Source organism: Phalaenopsis equestris, unplaced genomic scaffold (genome assembly GCF_001263595.1).
Source record: "Phalaenopsis equestris unplaced genomic scaffold, ASM126359v1 Scaffold000297, whole genome shotgun sequence".
Taxonomy (NCBI): Eukaryota; Viridiplantae; Streptophyta; class Magnoliopsida; order Asparagales; family Orchidaceae; genus Phalaenopsis; species Phalaenopsis equestris.
Genome location: NW_018164739.1, coordinates 3,998,894 through 4,016,238, shown reverse-complemented (window position 1 = coordinate 4,016,238; position 17,345 = coordinate 3,998,894). Strand labels below are relative to the sequence as shown.

General features: G+C 35.3%; 1 protein-coding gene across 1 annotated transcript in view; it reads right to left on the bottom strand.

The window, feature by feature from the left end:
- The window catches only part of LOC110025272, a 123,376-nt gene extending 111,182 nt beyond the window's left edge, over positions 1 to 12,194 (bottom strand). The window contains exons 1-6 of the mRNA XM_020725668.1: positions 11,881 to 12,194; positions 8,475 to 8,692; positions 8,020 to 8,125; positions 7,820 to 7,921; positions 1,618 to 1,677; positions 1,432 to 1,510 (exon numbers count right to left, since the gene is read on the bottom strand). Of these exons, the coding sequence (XP_020581327.1) occupies positions 1,432 to 1,510; positions 1,618 to 1,677; positions 7,820 to 7,921; positions 8,020 to 8,125; positions 8,475 to 8,692; positions 11,881 to 12,054 (739 nt within the window). The 5' untranslated portion in view covers positions 12,055 to 12,194. The remainder of the gene's footprint in view (positions 1 to 1,431; positions 1,511 to 1,617; positions 1,678 to 7,819; positions 7,922 to 8,019; positions 8,126 to 8,474; positions 8,693 to 11,880) is intronic.
- Positions 12,195 to 17,345: the final 5,151 nt, after the last annotated feature.

The following is a 17,345-nucleotide window of genomic DNA, read 5'->3' as shown; positions in this document are numbered from 1 at the left end:
TATGTATGCGGCAATCTAGTGACATGGAGACAATCGGAACAATCGGTGGTATCTCGGAGTAGCGCAGAAGCAGAATACAGAGCACTGGTGTTTGGTATCTGTGAAGGAATGTGGATCAAAAGATTTCTCAAAGAGCTTGGAATTATGGGAGAAAATTCTATCAAGATGTTCTCTGATAATCAAACTGCAATCAGTATCGCAAAGAATCTTATTCATCATGACCGAACGAAACACATTGAGATTAATCGGAACTTCATTTCAGAGAAGGTGGACAATGGAATCATTGAATTGGTCTATAGTCCTTCTAGAGATCAAACCGCAAATATTCTCACCAAGGCTCTCCCTAAGTCCAGTTTTGATGAACTAACCAACAAGTTGGACATGTACAATCTGTACAACCCACCTTGAGGGGGAGTGTGGAATTACGCTCATTATTATTTACTTTAATTCAATTTTGCACTTGCTATATTTAGTCATAATAGTATAAAAAGAGTAATTCCTTAATTATAGGTATTTATGTTTATTCCATAATTATAGGAATTACTTCATTGTAGGAAGATTTTTTTCCTCGTTTTATCTCTTGTAAACGCCTATTTATAGGTGAATTATCTATGTATTCAGTGAGAAAAAGGTTATTCAAAACTCACTGAATTATCTATATATTCAGTGAAAAAAAGGTTATTCAAAACTCACAATTATTCGTAAAGAAAAATAAGCAATTTTTTACATTTACAAACGTTAAAATGCATGAAACCTTCAAACATGGATTTAAAATGTGAATTGTTAAACCAAGCCATCCTAAAGGTTATAGTATGACATATAAGCTTCCTCGATTAAAATGATAGCGCCAATATTGCATTTAGCTACCTAGGCAGGTAAAAAATGATAATAAAGCTATCTAGAAATGTCCAAAAAGCTTGTAAGTTCATGAAGATAATCAGTATGAACCAACAAGAAAAAGGTTGACAAGTATTAAAAGAAGGAAAAACAGTTGTGCAATTTACAAACTCACATTTTGATTTAAGATGTTAGAAATAATACTTAATAAAACATTTCTGGAATGGAAAAATAGAAGAACAACAAAAATTAAGGTTAGAATCAAAAACTACAAGAAAATTTGGGCATGCAGGAGTCAGGACTGTTCAACAGTATTATTTTACTTTTTATTGTTCCCTTGCTCCTTCACACCATAAGATGGCCACATACGTTTCTATTTTACATAAGCTGCAGACGTGGACTTGAACAAAAGTATAGCATACATTTTATAAATTTATAATTGCTAGATATACTTTAGAATGAAAAAGTGCACCGTGTAATGTTTTTGATATCCAAACGTGTTGAAAATATATATAAAAGCTATATGGCATGCCAAATTTTCTTGTCCTTCCGAGAAAAATATGCAGGCAAACACACGAGGAAAATACAATTTACCGTTATCGGTGCTAGATACCGATTCTACTGCACATCCCAATTTAATTTGACAAGCTCTAGCCTCTAGCTCTTCTCTTAACTGAAAAGCTTAATAGTTTCAGATTTCTTGTAAAAGAATGGCATTAAAAAGACAAATTCCAGAATAGAATTACAAAAAGCCATTTAATGCAAAACCCAATAAATTACCTTATTGACATAGTCATGTGAACGATGCTTCGTTGTAAGCCATTGAGGCCGATTGAACAGCTGAAATGCAAAAAGAAAGAAAAAAACAACAGTGGGATAGAACAAAATTCTAGCTCAAATGATCATACAAGAAAGGTATACCCCACTGTTTTAACTACAAGAAATATCTTCATTTGCATAGAACTTTCCACAGAATATTTGACGTTGGATTCATCAAAGTAATCTTTCACCAAAACACAAATGATTTACGTTATCAATTTTATTTTCTCAGCAAAATATCTGTTAGGAAATAAATCTATTTTTTTACAGAAATTTTCTTTTTAAATTTTCTTATTTAAAATAATTTATGAATTTGGAATCAATTATTAGAACCATTCAAAAGTTCCAAGTTTGAATTTTTAAAATAATATTTTGTTATTTTATGATAAAGTTTCCAGCTAGAAAACAATATATGTTGGTCGTCATATCCAATGATTAAAACAACAAAAATGCCTAAATAAGCTAAACCAGTTATCCAATCTTCCAAATCTCCACTCTCCTACCTGGACCTGAAGGTGATACCGGAGTTAACTTAAATCATAATAAAAATAACAGATATTATTAATAAAAGCAAATAGACAATTACAATCAAACACACTTAAAAAGGAACTTACAACAAATATGACACAAACTCGCTCTAGGACCCGATCCATGGGAGGTGGAGGCCGGCTAGGTGGTCAAGGAGTGGAGGTAGGTGGCTGAAATGGGTTGGGGGTGATTGGGACAGCAAAAGGAAGTGTTGGAATCACGTTGGCAGTGAAGCGAAGGGCTGAGACAGAGAGGGCAGCAAATGACACGGTGTTTTTACTCTAAAAGCTCAACCAGCTTGGCATTTTATTTCCCAGCCCATCCCTCTTCTATTTATATGGGTTTTTTTTATGCCTTCGAGTTCAGCTTAAGTTATTTTCTGATTTTCGTTTGTGAGGACAGCCGCTGGCGACCTATTTTCCCTTTGAGAACTGTAACAGATGATTAGGGTGGTGCTCCGGTGGTATCCCTCTCCCCGGTGGTGATTATCTTCTCCGACTTCTATCACCAGCTTCCGCCCTTGTCACTTGTTGGTTTTCCCTGCACCCCCATGCTCCCAGCCACCAACAAACGGGAGTTCTTCCCCGCAGCCAAAACCTCTTTCCCACTCCTAGTCACAGTATGCCCAGAATTAGCCTCATCAGCCTTGGTCAGCCACTCCTGCGGCCCGCCAGCTCCCTTCCCGTAGCCACGCCCAAGCAGCACTGTTTCCCTACCGTTAACTACCGTAATTCCCAACTGGCTGCTGCCAGTTCCCTTCCTTTGGATATAGCACAGCCGCAGCTTTTCCTCTCCCCTCTCGTGACAGTCTGCCGCCCATATTAACCCCAACCACCCATCAGGCCTGTTGTAGCTGTGAAGCCCTCCCTACCATATCCGTGAGTTCCTCCCTATCTACCCCTGTTGCTGCCGCAAGTACCCCTCTAGTCACTGCACCTGTTGTTCTGCCGGTGCCACCACCTCTCGTCCTCACCCAAGGGTGTCCTTTGCGGGTAGCGGTCATTTATTTTCTGTTTTGAGGTTAAATTCCAGGAATAATATTTGTGTTTTTTCGTTCTTGGAATTAACTCCAGTATCAAGTGGGGTGGCAATCCGAGATCCGAGAGCGAGTCGCGGTGAGAAAAGGTGGAACAGCAAGGGAACTACAAGAAAACATTCCAGAAGACGGCAGCGAAGGGGCGAAGCAGGGGAGTGCTGGACAACAAAGGGCGGTTGACAGGGGCGGTGGCAGCCAGCAAGAAGGGCTGGAATCGGAGACTGCAGTGAAAAACAACAAACGAGAGATGTTCGGGCCGAGTGCTGCCCTCTGAGATGGCTAGGAGCATCGTGGCAAAAATGTGAAAGGGGATAGGAAGATAATCACCACCTCCAGCGCAACCCCTTATCTCCCGCTTTGCCTCGCCAGCTCTCTTTCTCTCGCATTTTCCGTTCCAGACCCGCTCTCCCATGCCCTAGCCTCGACATCGCCCCGCGCCTCCCATTGATCTCTCTCTCACTCGGCATCCACACGACTTGCCTCATCGAGCTTGACCTTGACGGCATCCACGCAGCGACCTCGACACAAGGAACTCCCTTGGTGTAAAACCAAAGGAATAATTCCGATCTTCTCCACAAGTCCCTCGTCACAAACAAGGTGAACAGTAAAGTTAGTCATCGATCCCACACGGCCTGCTTCCATGTTTGATCGGATTAGAACCTCCCTCGGCCATTCTCTCTCGGTTCGTTACTGAGAATGCATATGGTCGGGCGCTTTGGATTTCTCGGGAAATTAAAGTTACTGAATAAAAAAAAAAAAGATTTTATGCGTAAAAGGGAGCATTTCCATTCGCAGCACCCGATTTTCATATATTTAGGCGTAAATCGACGTTTTTGCTATCGGGGCACATGCTCTTGGAAAGCTGACGATGAGACGGTGGCTGTGGGTTGAGGTATTTTTGGTTGTGCTTTGCCGATATAATGGTAGTTGTAGATTGGGACATATGCTTGTGATTTGCTTATGAGATAGTACAGGTGGGTCAGGGCATATAGTTGTGTTTTGTTGATGTGATGGTGGCTGTGGGTTGGGATATATGTTTCAGTCTTGATGGTGAGATGGTGCTATGAGTTGGTGTATATATTTGTCCTCTGTTGGTGGCTTCTTAGAGCACCCACAGCTTCATGTGGCTTGGGGTTATTGGTGATTGTGGCTTTGGCTTATTGGTGGCTCTAGTTTGGGGTTATTGGTGGGCGTATCTTGGGGTTATGCTGGTTGTAGCTTACGATTATTGTTGGTTGTGGCTTAAGGTTATTTTTCCATTGTGCATATGTTGCTTGTTTCGCATGGCATCCCTGGAGGGAAGATGTTGTTCAGGACATACATCGTCTGGAATTTAAAATTAATATTATCATTTTTTTAAATGTAATTTTCATATTTTTCTTCTTTTTTAAGTGCATTTGATACTCACTGATATGTGAGGTGTGTATCTTATTTTTTCAACTTTTTAAGTAGTTTTTTGCTTCTCCAATATAACTATATTGTTATAATAATTTTGTTTTAAACAGTTTTAGTGCTAATTGGCAAAATGGTCATTTATCCAGAAACAGCTGTCACACAACTGTTTTCAAACTGAAAAAAAACAAACAGTCAATGAGCTTCCTCGCAGCAGTTTCTTGGGGCAATCAAGTTGTCGGTAAGCAGCAATTGCCCCAAACGGACCCTTAATTATATAATTTGAGCGACATATAGAATTGTAGGTAAACTAGTTGAGTTTGAATGAGCTTAGTCTTGGGTGTTCAACTCTTTTGAAATTAATTTTGTTCGAAATTGAATTGTGTTGGAAATTGCTCTTGAGGAAAGTGTTCATGCTCTGCTCAAAGTTGCTTGGTTTAAATTAATTAGATAACTTAATGTAGTGTATTAGATTCGAACCTGAACAATTTCTATACAATAAAAGGCGCAAAATCGCACTCACACAAAAGTTGTGTAATTTATACATAGATATAAATATATATAGTATAATATTATATGAATAATATATAATTTTTTTTTTATTATTTCTAGTTTAAATGAGCCAACATAATCAAATAAATGATTTCTCATATTGTGCATGCTTATAATTTGAACTTAAAAAAATTGTTCATATCGAGTCGCTTTACTAACAAACTATTCTAACACGAACTATTTAATGAACTGAACACCAGTTATTCACAGACAACTAATTCTTTTTACGGCCCTAGGTATCATAGAGGAAATTGTTAAATAATTTGAGGCTAATAACTTTATTGTGGATATTGATATGTTTCCATTCAATTAGTTCTTAAGATATCATAAAATAAAATTCTCAAGCCTTAATGCATTAGTTGTCTCTTAAGGTAATTAATAATGATGATAATTATGGTTACTATTGTGTTTGATATTATTGGCAATGACATAAAATTTAACATTGTTGAATTTAAGCTAATCAACTTGTTGAAATTTCAAAGACTACGTGATATTGGAAGAAATGACCCAAACTACAAAAGCAACTTTTATTAATAGAGAAATAGGGTTACAATACACAAAAACTAAAAATAACATCCCAAAACATAGGACAACACAATCAAACACTTCAAAAGTGTATCCTAAGGGCAGTGGAGGTTAGTCAGGTGGATCCGGAGGCTTAGGCCAGTAAGGGTGAATGCGGGAGAGGGCTAATAGGTGGATTGGAGGAGGGAGGCAGCATGTTGAGGTGGCAGGAAGGTTTGTTGGGTGGCTAAGAGGTAGGTTGGAAGGTGGGGTAGCAAATTGGAAATGCAAGATAATAGGTGGGAAGGCTGGGACAACAAGGTGGCTGTTGTGGGGGAGCCAACTGGTTGCCAGAAGGGGCCTGAAAGACCTGGATAGCAGGTTGTTGCAGCAAAAAAAAAGGGCTCAACAGTGCAGGGGGAACTGTTGGGGGTGGCCAATGGCTAAGGGAAGTAGAGGAAAAGGAGTAGAGAAGATAAAAGGAGACATACAATCACCACCTCAAAGTAGGATACAGTCGGAGCGCTGTCATCTCCTCAGATACAACCCATAAAGCGAAAAAAAGTCTCCACACAGGAATCTGAAATCAACACACAACAAAAGCTAACGCCAAACTTTGGAACATCAAATAAATAAACTCTTGCATTAAGAAAAGGAAATAAATGAAGAAGAAAACTCTCACACAAAAGAAAAAGGTGGGGAGGCAAGAAATCTCAGAGATTAGCAATCAAATTGTTTCCATGTGAAGAAGAAATGGAAAAGGATGGGAAAGAGGGTCGCGGAAGGCTGCTCGCTCTATAGGATCCTCGCCTGGGCCGCTCGGCCCAAGATTCCGTTGGACTGGCCCCCAAATGAACTGGTCAGGCTGGTCCTCTGCTCCTGCCTGCGCAGGAGTTTTTCGCTCGCGCAAAAGTCTTCTGCACCCACATCACTACCCGTCTAATGAGGAATTCAAAGGATGAGCAAATAGAGTAAACACTTAAACAGTTGTCTCATTTGAGACAAATTTTAAGAATTTAGACCTAGAGAGTGCACTTCTAGTTTGCACTAAGAGGGATAATTCCTAGAAGCTTTGATTGTGCTTCTCTGCAGACAATATCAATTATTATAAATATATAGTTTTATTAAGATATTTTATGATGCATGCCCTTATAAAATTTTGATACATACATGATGACCTAATTTTGAAATATGATAAGATTTGTATGTTTGTAATGTACTTATTTGATTAGTTTTCTCTGTTAATTTTATGATTGATTATGCTCATCAATATTTTGAAATTTTATTATGGAATAATTTTAGTATATTAAAATTTATCTTGTTATATTACATTATTTTTTATGTGTTTTATGCTTGATATACAAACCGTCTTTATCATATTACAAATCACTCTAAAGTCCACATTAAGTATTATTTTTACATTTTTTATTAGCATCACAAGTATGAAAATAAAATAAAATAAAAAACTTACTTAATTTGACTTCTTTGTGGAATTAGTAAATTATTAAAAAAACATATTTTTGAAATTATCTAGTGTGACTTTTAAAAAATATTTTTACCAAGATTTTTAAAATTTGAAGCACTATTTATTGCTTTTTTCATGGTTATTTTAGCCTATACTTCGAAATACAGAGGGATTTATATACAATTTGTACTTAGATACATAAAAAAAGTTAGATAATTACCAATGTGTTATGATTAAATATTATCATATTCCTCTTAGGAATTCTTACATATTGTACATCATGTTTGATGATGCCCATATATATTGTATCTGTTAACATCTATATGCTTATTTCATTCAGGTTGAACATTTGGATGCTCAAAGATACCAAAAAAATGGAAGATTTACATATATACCACTCACTTCTTATGTATTTACATATCCAACACCAAGACTTCAATTTTTGCATAGATGCCATCTTACCAATCTATGCATGAAAATGTGTATTTCAGTTTTAAAATGTTACAATAGTATTATTATTTATGTGATATAAAAGACTTGGACAGTGTAAACATAGAAAGCAAAGTTCAGATGTTAAATATGTAAATACTTAAGAATTCGGCGGCATGTATGTAAATGCCCAAAAAAAAAAATCTCTCAAATTGCATTTTAAAACTAAATTGATAAAAATGATTTAGAAATCTAACCTGTAAAAGATGATGATTGCGGCAAAATGACAGTACAGAGTAAGCTGAGAAGTTCATTACTCCTTCTGAAGGACAGGACCATATTGATGCGCACATTGGAACCTATATGGTTTTGTCATTTTTTATTTTTTGTTAATAAACAATAGTGTAAATTACAAGTAGAAAAAAAAACAAGCAAACTGCAAAACTAATAATCTTACAAGATAAGCCTTCTGAAACAACTCAGAATATCCATGTGACTTTATAAAAGCCTCTAAAGTTTCATTTCGATCCAAATCGGGGTTCTCCTCAAGCTCTGTGAGGTACCTTAAACATAAACATTTTCGCTTTTCTCATTCAATTATGTCAAAGTTTGACCATTAGTGCAAAAAAAAAAAGAGCTGACATTTTATTATTTAACACCAACAATTATGTAAAAACACACTTTTATACCAATCAAAGCCTGTTAAGATGAGCGCAAACAAAGGGCTTGTTTCGGATCAATTTTGTTTATTGTTTTGTTGTTTAATGTTTGTGAGTATTTTTTAACGTATTTTTAAAAGCATTCAAACCAATATTTACGTGTTTTGAGTATTTGAAAAGCTTGTCATGCCTTGATTAAGTATTTGAGTGCACGAAATATAGTCACAATACGTGTATCGTCGATTCAACTTACTTGAGGGTGTCATCCTTGAACTTGATGATTTCTCGAAGCATAAGCCAAAAGTGAGGATTAAAAAAGTTGGCTTTTTGTGCAAATAGACTAGCCAGTCCATTTCGGCTTCCCCACTCGCAACCTTTCCCTCCTTCCAAGCTCACAGAGAAAGACATGTCCGAGACCTCCATCTCTACACCAAGTTTCTCAAAGAATTCCATCATGTTGGGATATGTAACCTGTTGATTAAGAACACAAAAATACATAAGATTATTATTTTTTTCAATATTTGTAAATATTTACAAGTTATTTAATTTTCATGAATTTTTTTAATCATTCAGTTCCATATGTGAAGTTATCTTTCAATATGATTCTTCATTATTATGCTTCATTATTAGTATGCCTACTAATTTCTGAACATATGCATATGCTATAATGTTAACACATAAACATATAATTATGTTTAGGATAAAAAACGAAATATTTTTGAGTTTATCGAGTGAAAGTGAAAGCTAATGAATAATAAGTTTTTACATATTATAATTTATTCAGACTTAAAAAAAAAAGGAAATTATGAAATTTTTAAATTTATTTTATTTTTATCTTGATAAAAAGATTATCGCTAAAGGACAAAAAGAGAAGAACGAAGCGTTTGTTTGTGAATATTTTTACTAATATTATTTGTTTGCGTTTCATTTAAATAACTCCAAGGGCCCGTTTGGGGCAGTTAATAGAACCCCGCAGCCCGCCCGCGTGCTACGTTTCAAGATAAGCAGCTTATCCTGAAAAACACAAACTGCCACAAACACACAGTTAAAGTCTTTAAAATTAAATCAAGTTAATTTTTGGGTCCCGGTTTATAATATTTGTGTTTTAATCTTATTATTATTATTTAACCGATTACAAAATTTTTTTGTTTGTAATCCAAGGAGTAAAACAAGATCTACAGCCGTGGGCATGAGGGGGAGCAGACCGGGAAGAGAATCTATTGCAAGACAGAAAGCAATAGATTCTTGTTTTAATCAACTTCCATAGATATTTGTTTTTTGTGCCACCATTAATTTATTTGCTGCCATCGTAGACTTTCAAATAATAGGCTAAGGTGTTCACACATGCTGCAATTATTCGATTGCCAAGCATCATTCAATACATTAATTATAATTAAATTTATTCAACCTTAGAAAACCAAGAGCTGACCTTAAAAAATAATGAGTTTGGGAAGATTTACATGCATACTACTCAATTTTTATGTATTTACATATTTACCACCAAAACTTCATCTTTATATATATGTGTCATCTTATCTTTGCATCAAAATGTGTGCTATCATTTTTTAAGAGTTAAAATAGCGATGCTTTTGAAGTGATGAAAGATTTGGGTAGCATAAAAGTATAAAATACAAAGTTTAGGTGTTTGATATGTAAATATACAAATATTGTGGGATGTATATGCATGTCCATTTATATAAGTTTGGATATTAGATTTAGGGTCTATTTAGGACATCTTTCCTCTTGTTTGCCACTATACGGAGGAATAAGAAGTTCAACAATGGATTATTGAATTAATTTAGAAGAATTTTGTTGGATCTGATCATAATTCGGAAGTAAAAAATGATCGCTTTGGGGACCCGCGTGGAGTTTGTTGACAAGCCCACTGAAAAAAAAAAAGGACAGCCCAGCTGTTGTGGGCATCAAGATGGGCCCTTGTAGCCCAAGCCAACATTACTTGACAATGATATTTGTAGTGCCCTACACAGCAGTATTTATGCGCTCCAAAAATAATTATAAATGTAAATATACTAGATATTTAAATGCGTAAGAATTGATTTTTGTGTAAGCAGAGGTGTGAACGGGCCAAGCCAACTGGAAGCCACCCTCGATTTGAGCTCGAGTTTGATTAATTGATTGAGTTCTAGCTCGAGTTCAATTCTATGAGCTCAAGCAGATTTACAAACCGGCTTGCTAAGCATGAAAGACAAAAAATATTAATTTAAGATAATCCTATGAAGAAATGATAAATATAACGAGCATTTAGAAAAAATTAATAGCAAATTATTTTATATAAAATATTATTTTTTTTCATTTTTTTATTTAAAGTATTTTTTTATTTTGATATATTTTTATTAATTATATTTTAAACGAGTCAGCTCACAAACTAATGAGTCGAACTGGGGTTGGTTTTAGTTCAGCTTGCTAGTTCATCGAGTGAAGTTCATGATTCACTTGTCGAGTCGAGCCTAGGCCGACTAATGAGTTAACCTAGTTCACTCACACCCCTGGTCATAAATACTTTTTTAAAAAAATAAATAAGATCACCATGAAACAAATATATTTTTTTTTCTTTTACTTCAAAGAACTTAAAAGTGATATCCATATGAAATTAAAAATGTAAAAAGTAAAAAATAAAAATGCTTAAATATTAGATGGCTTATTAAAAAATCAAATATTAGTTTAATTCATTTTTTAAATGTAAAAATTGTAAATAAGAAGCTTTTAAATTGGAAGTATAAACAATTTTTAAGGAAAAAACAAAACAAGATAAAATAAATAAAATATAAGAAAAAAAAAAGGAAATTTAGGTCTTAGATATGTAAATACAAGGAATTGTGTGGCATGTGTGTAAATTCCACTAAGAATTAACTCGTAAAATGCACATAAACACCTCTCAGCTCATATGTATTTACATAAAAGATTTAGATGGTATAAATGTAAGAAAATTAAAATTTAGATGTTAGATATATAAATATATAAGATTTGGGTGATATGTACCTAAATTCCCCAAATAACTTTCGCTCTCAATATTATGAAAAAATATTACATCAGGACTTTGCACGTAGAGTTACTTTAGGAGTCGGAGGTGATCGGTCCTGTAACACAAGGAATATTCCTCTCGTGTTATTCAGGTGTTATTGTGTTATTCAGCAGGTGTTATTAGGTGTTATTGTGTGTTATTCAGATGTTATTGTATGTTATTCAAGTATTATCGATTTGTTATTGTGTCATATAATATCGAAAATATTCTCAAAATATAATAACACCTGAATAACACGACTTCACACGTAACTCTACATCGGAGTCCTGATAACTGATGTAATATATTTTCCAATATTCTGCAGTTCTACAGAGTACCGCCCAAGAAAATTCAGCATGAAATCTTATGAAGCATTAATCCGCATTTAAATATATATATAAAAAAAACAAATTCATAATCATAAATTTATAATCCGAAGAAATAAAAAAATCCCAAAACATTAAACCTAAATCGACATGTTTATATAATTTCGTAATTAAAAAAATGCAGATAAAATCAGAAGAGCAGAATCCACTCCATAACGATCCAAATGAGACCAAACAACGAGACGAAGATGATGCATTATCTTCCTCGCCGGAAATCAAAACAAGAAAGAGAGAGAGGGAGAGAGTCTGACCCGATTGAAGACCATGAATCCGAGATCGACATTGATTCCGTCGACGGCGACGGTGCGAGAGTGGCCGCCGAGGTGATCTTCTTTCTCATAAATCACCACCTCTGCGCCGGCATTACAGAGCTCGAAAGCCGCCGCGAGGCCAGAAATCCCTGCTCCTACTACGGCGACCCGCATTTTAATTTCCCCTTTCTTAGCTTTCTCTTTCACTCTCGCAACCCTAAACCTCCCGGCGATGGTTTTCACTCTCCAAATCGTCTGCCGGTCGCTCTCCCTTTACAGGTTTCAGAACCCTCAACGAACGAACGTGGCGTGACCTGTACCGCAATCCCGTCTCGTTTTATACGGAGCGAGGGAGAGACAGAGGATATACCATTTTCTTAAAATTTATTTTAAAATATTATTATTATTTGTTTGATTATCGACATTAGTGTCACCTCCCAAAAGAGCCCTTGTGGGTGGTGGGCAGCCCAGGACTTAAATACTGCTTTTCGGCCCTACACCTAGCTGATGTGGGACTATTTGTCCGTGACATTCTCCTCTACCCAATCACGTGACGCCCTCGTCACGGATCGGCTCCACCGTGTGTCCCACTGGACCATGGAGAATGGAGAGTCCACACACCTGACGGGCAGTAATCTGCTCTGATACCACTTGTCACCTCCCAAAAGAGCCCTTGTGGGTGGTGGGCAGCCCAGGACTTAAATACTGTTTTTCGGCCCTACACCTAGCTGATGTGGGACTATTTGTCCGTGACATTAGGCATAGAAGTAGTATTTTGCAAATAAATTTTAAATTAAGGCAGCTATATTTATTATTATGGTAAGGATCTCTTAGTGGCGGTTGGGACTTATCCCATAAGTTGGATTATAACAACTGTCTCATAAAGCTTCTACAAAAAAAACTGTTGCGAAAAAATTGGTTGTTGTTTGTTCTTTAGAGTTTAAAAACAAATTTGTGACAATTGTTTATAGATAACTGATCATTCTACACTTGTACAGTAATGTTGTTTGCAATAGAACTGTCATAGCAATATATCTGATACTTGATAAACAAAAAACTACTTCAGAACAGTAGAAAAATAAGATACATACCTTACATAACAGTGAGTGTCAAGTGTAATAAAAAAAAATAAAGTATGAAAATTACATAATATTGAATTTAAAATCCATCTAGCGTATGTCACGGGCTACGTCGTCCTTCGGGGATACCATCAAATCCCGATCGCTATCGACAGTGAAATATGTCGGACTATCTGCCCATCGGAAGAAGTCACGTTTCTTCAAATCGTTTGTCCACCACGGGCACATGTATAACTTTCTCCCATAGCTATGTGTCTGACGTGACGTTAGTAAGGAAGGTTGAAGTCCACAGTGGCAGAACACTCGTCGAGAGGTCCATGAAATCTTGGAGCTCAACACAAGAACTACCGAGTCCATATGCCCCTACAGAGGCAGCTAGAAAACATGTGAATCGCAAGATTGGGGAGAATAGAGAGTACCTGGCGGTTTGTGATCGAATCCAGAAGGTAGGGGCGACGAATGACAGATTTGTCGAATAGCAGAGAAGCGACATGGAGGGATGGCTTCGTTGAACAATAGAGGAGCGTGAGAGATTCAACGTCGAACGGAGGGAAAGGGAATTAGGGCAAAAGCGACGAAGGGCTAACCAGGCTAACAAGACATCGCTCAAACGCGACCCGTGGGATTTGATATGTTGCTCACGTTTAGCCAAAACGGTGTTCCAACGCACCCGGAAAGTCGTCTCAAACGGTCGTGATTCACAACCAGCCCCCGCTCGTGCTCCTGCCCCCAAACCAAAGGTACCCTAAGTGTTAAAACCATTAAATCTAGTTTAAATATATTACACTAATTTAAAGCAAAAAAATAATAGTTGATATGTCAATCAATTTTTTGATACAATAATTGTTAGATTAAATTCATGCTTATTTGAGCTTCAATTTCAACAAATTCTTAGTGAGATTGTATGTCTAAAGGAGTCTAAGCCTAATGGTTGAGATTTGTATCTTATTTTGAGGGCTTTAGTTTTAAATGGAATATATAGAAGAAGTCTATGAGTTATTTGTGAAAGGATTATAATGCTCTACAGAAGCCCAACTCATGAATGAAGGAAAGAGCATTTTATCAAAATTATGCTCAACTCATCAATGAAGGAAATGACCTTTTACCAAAACTATTTTCCTTATGGTATGAGAGCCTAACCGTCGCAGTCATTTCTCCCTCATCATACAGTTGTGCTAATTAAGAAGGCACGGGGATTCATCCTCACCACTGGGAAGGGATCATGGGATAAAGGCCCGTGATATATTCATTTCAACGTCGCACTAGCTAGATCATGGGATAAAGGCATTCATAAGAATGAACATGTGATGCAGCTAGGGCTTCGCAAGTTGAGCGACTATATGTAGAGATGGAAGAGTTTCTATGTGTGATTCCGATCAGGAAGATCAGGGAAGAGAAGAGTACGACTCAATCTGTGTTTACATAGAGAAAAGGTGAACGACAATAGAACCAAAGGAAACGAGCTAGTGCATACTTAGAGCCCCACTAATGTGTTAAAGGCATATTAGGCTCTATTAGTGTTCAATGGCTATAGAATTGGGCTCATTTACTATAATGTGATACAAGGAAGCGTCTATCTAGGTTTCATTGAGTTTAAATGTAATTTGATTTAGCATAGCTTAGTTTGAACTACATGGGATAAGGACCATTTGGTTTTACGTTAAGCTTGGATTAGATTAGGGATTCCTTGTAGGGCTCTTTCTATCCTTAAAATGGTTTAGATTTAATTGAAACTTATTTTCCTAATTGAAATTTGGATTTAGCTCAAATGACTTTTAATGAACCTTGATGCACCTTTTTGGTTAAATGGGTTTGACCAAGCATCTATGCTGGTGTAGATGGGTCCAAGCTTAATCATGGGCTCGGTATCTTCATCTAAAACTAAAATGCAACAAAATTAAGTTAATTTGAAGAGATTTTGATCAATTAAGTGCATAATGAATTAATTGGTCAAACTTGGTTGAAAATGGGTTCGGAGACCTTAGATTGATTCAAGAATGATTCGTAGTCTCCTCGGCATGCCATAATCATTAGGAATTTAAATCTTGAAAAAATAAGATACCTGCTTTTAATGAGCTATATGTTGACTAAAAGTTTGACTTTGGCCAATATGAGTTATTATTTTGGTTAGTTTCTTTGACTTCATCATGAATTTGTGTTCTCTATATTTAGTACAAAAGATGAGCGTCAGTTTGAGTTCAATTGAAATTAAGGAAATGAAAGTTTGATTTAGGTTAGCTAGTCATTATGATCCATAGGAAATTACATAAGTCTCACTAAGGTGGAGTCCTAGGCCTGAAAGTGAGCCCTACGTGACAAATGAAAGGCTAGATAGATGTTTCTCAATCTCTTTAGAAATAAGGTTACCAGTTGGGGTGGAGTTTTTAGTATGATAGGAATAGGGCTCACTTGACTCTCTAATAATTCTATAGTGAAAGAAATCGATTATATTATAAATATTTCTTTTCTATTATTTAATCAACTCTAAAAGCAAATAAAATCTAGCTTGATGTATTTACATTATGAGTATACACTCCTCTAAAGTCTGACATGTGTGACATTCACTTGCTAGATTAAAATGTTTTTGATCGCATGATTGATTATTAGCCATTATAAAGATTTTTATACTATGCTAGGAACGATCCTCATAGATAATGCCAAATTTTTTTATGCTGAAAATTTATTACATTTTGCATGCCCTACCTTTACACAAAAGTACACCCTAAACCCTATATAATATAAGACATCATATTTTTAATATGAAATGTTTAAAAAGGTAAGACTTAATGAAGCGATCAAGATGAAATATTCTATTATTTTAACGAAAATTTGATGTTCAATTTTTTTAATTTAATTAGAAAAGAGAGCTTCACAAATTATAATACGTTGCGTAGCAGTGAAAAAAACAGTCCCAAATAATGTCAATAACTAAGAGATGACAGTCGGGTGATGATAATTATATGAAAGGATTCAAGTGATGATTGTTAGAAGACAATCAATGACATAAAGACAATAATAATTAAGTGTTTTTTTTTTTCCTAATGATGATAATAAAATAATAATGATCAAAATATTCTTGTCCAACAATAATTAAATCACAATGGTAGTGAAACAATGGTGTTAGGTAGCAATGATCTCAATGCCAAATATCAAGCAGAGCTCCAAACTCTTCTTATATGTTGAGTTTCTCCCTCACTTACAAGTTTAGATTCAATTCAGACGAAAAATGAGGTGTATTGATACTTCAATTCATTTTTATTTCGTCAAATTTGTATCACCAACACGTCATTTCGACTATAAGTTTACTGAAATAAGAGTCACAATAGTTCAATTAATACTACAACTTTTCAATCTCCTCTCTCTCTCGCTCGCTCGCTCGCTCGAAATTCATGCTAGATGAAATAAATTTTTCGATACATGATGTATCAATAACAACTATTGAGCCAATGAACATAGTCATACTTGCCTCTGATCAAGAACTAATTAGGTCAAATCCAAGCTACTTATTAGGTCCAACATGTGTTATACTAGTCTTCGTCCCCACCAAAAAGATGCCATGTGAGATACCGTGTGAATAATTACAGGGTTAATGCTTTGATTGAGACTTCATGCCTCATAAATAATTAAACTCTTAATCCTAAAATTTAAAATTAAGTTTTTTATATTACTACTTGTCAATAACTCTGGTCAATATATATATTATAATACCATCCAAAAGTATTGTTGTATAAAAAAATAGTATATGAAATATTTTTTCCTTAAAAAATCTTAAAATAGGCAGCATGCATTTCAATGCATTCACAAAGAGATTGAGGATTGAATGTCTTAACGCAATAATATAAACAAGGACAATATTTATATATATACATCACATAATTCTTATGTATTTATGTTTCTTACACCTAAAGCTTTCATATTTATATTTAGGGACTTGCGCATACATCACACATAATTCTTATATATTTACATATATTATGACTAAAGTTGCATATTTACACGATAATTTATTCCATGTGGATGGCCTTCGGATCTCCACCGTTGATCAGACCAAAGTAAAGTTGTATTTCGGTGGGCCCATTTTTTAAGAAAAAAAATTGATAAAAGCTCTGATCAACGGTGGAGATAGCACGGCGCATGCATCTCTGTATACGCCGTCCGTATGAAATAATTTTTCTATTTACACATATATCATTCAAATTTTTAAAAGCAGAGAAAGAGAGTACTAGTATCATTTATTAACAGTGCATTTTTTTCATGCATAGATTTAAAGCAGCAAAGTACATGTATGTAAATATGAAGGTTTAAGGGTGGGATGTGTAATATGTAACTTTTCCTTATATTTATTATACTTTGATGTGGTAAAATCATGCATGAAAATATGTATTA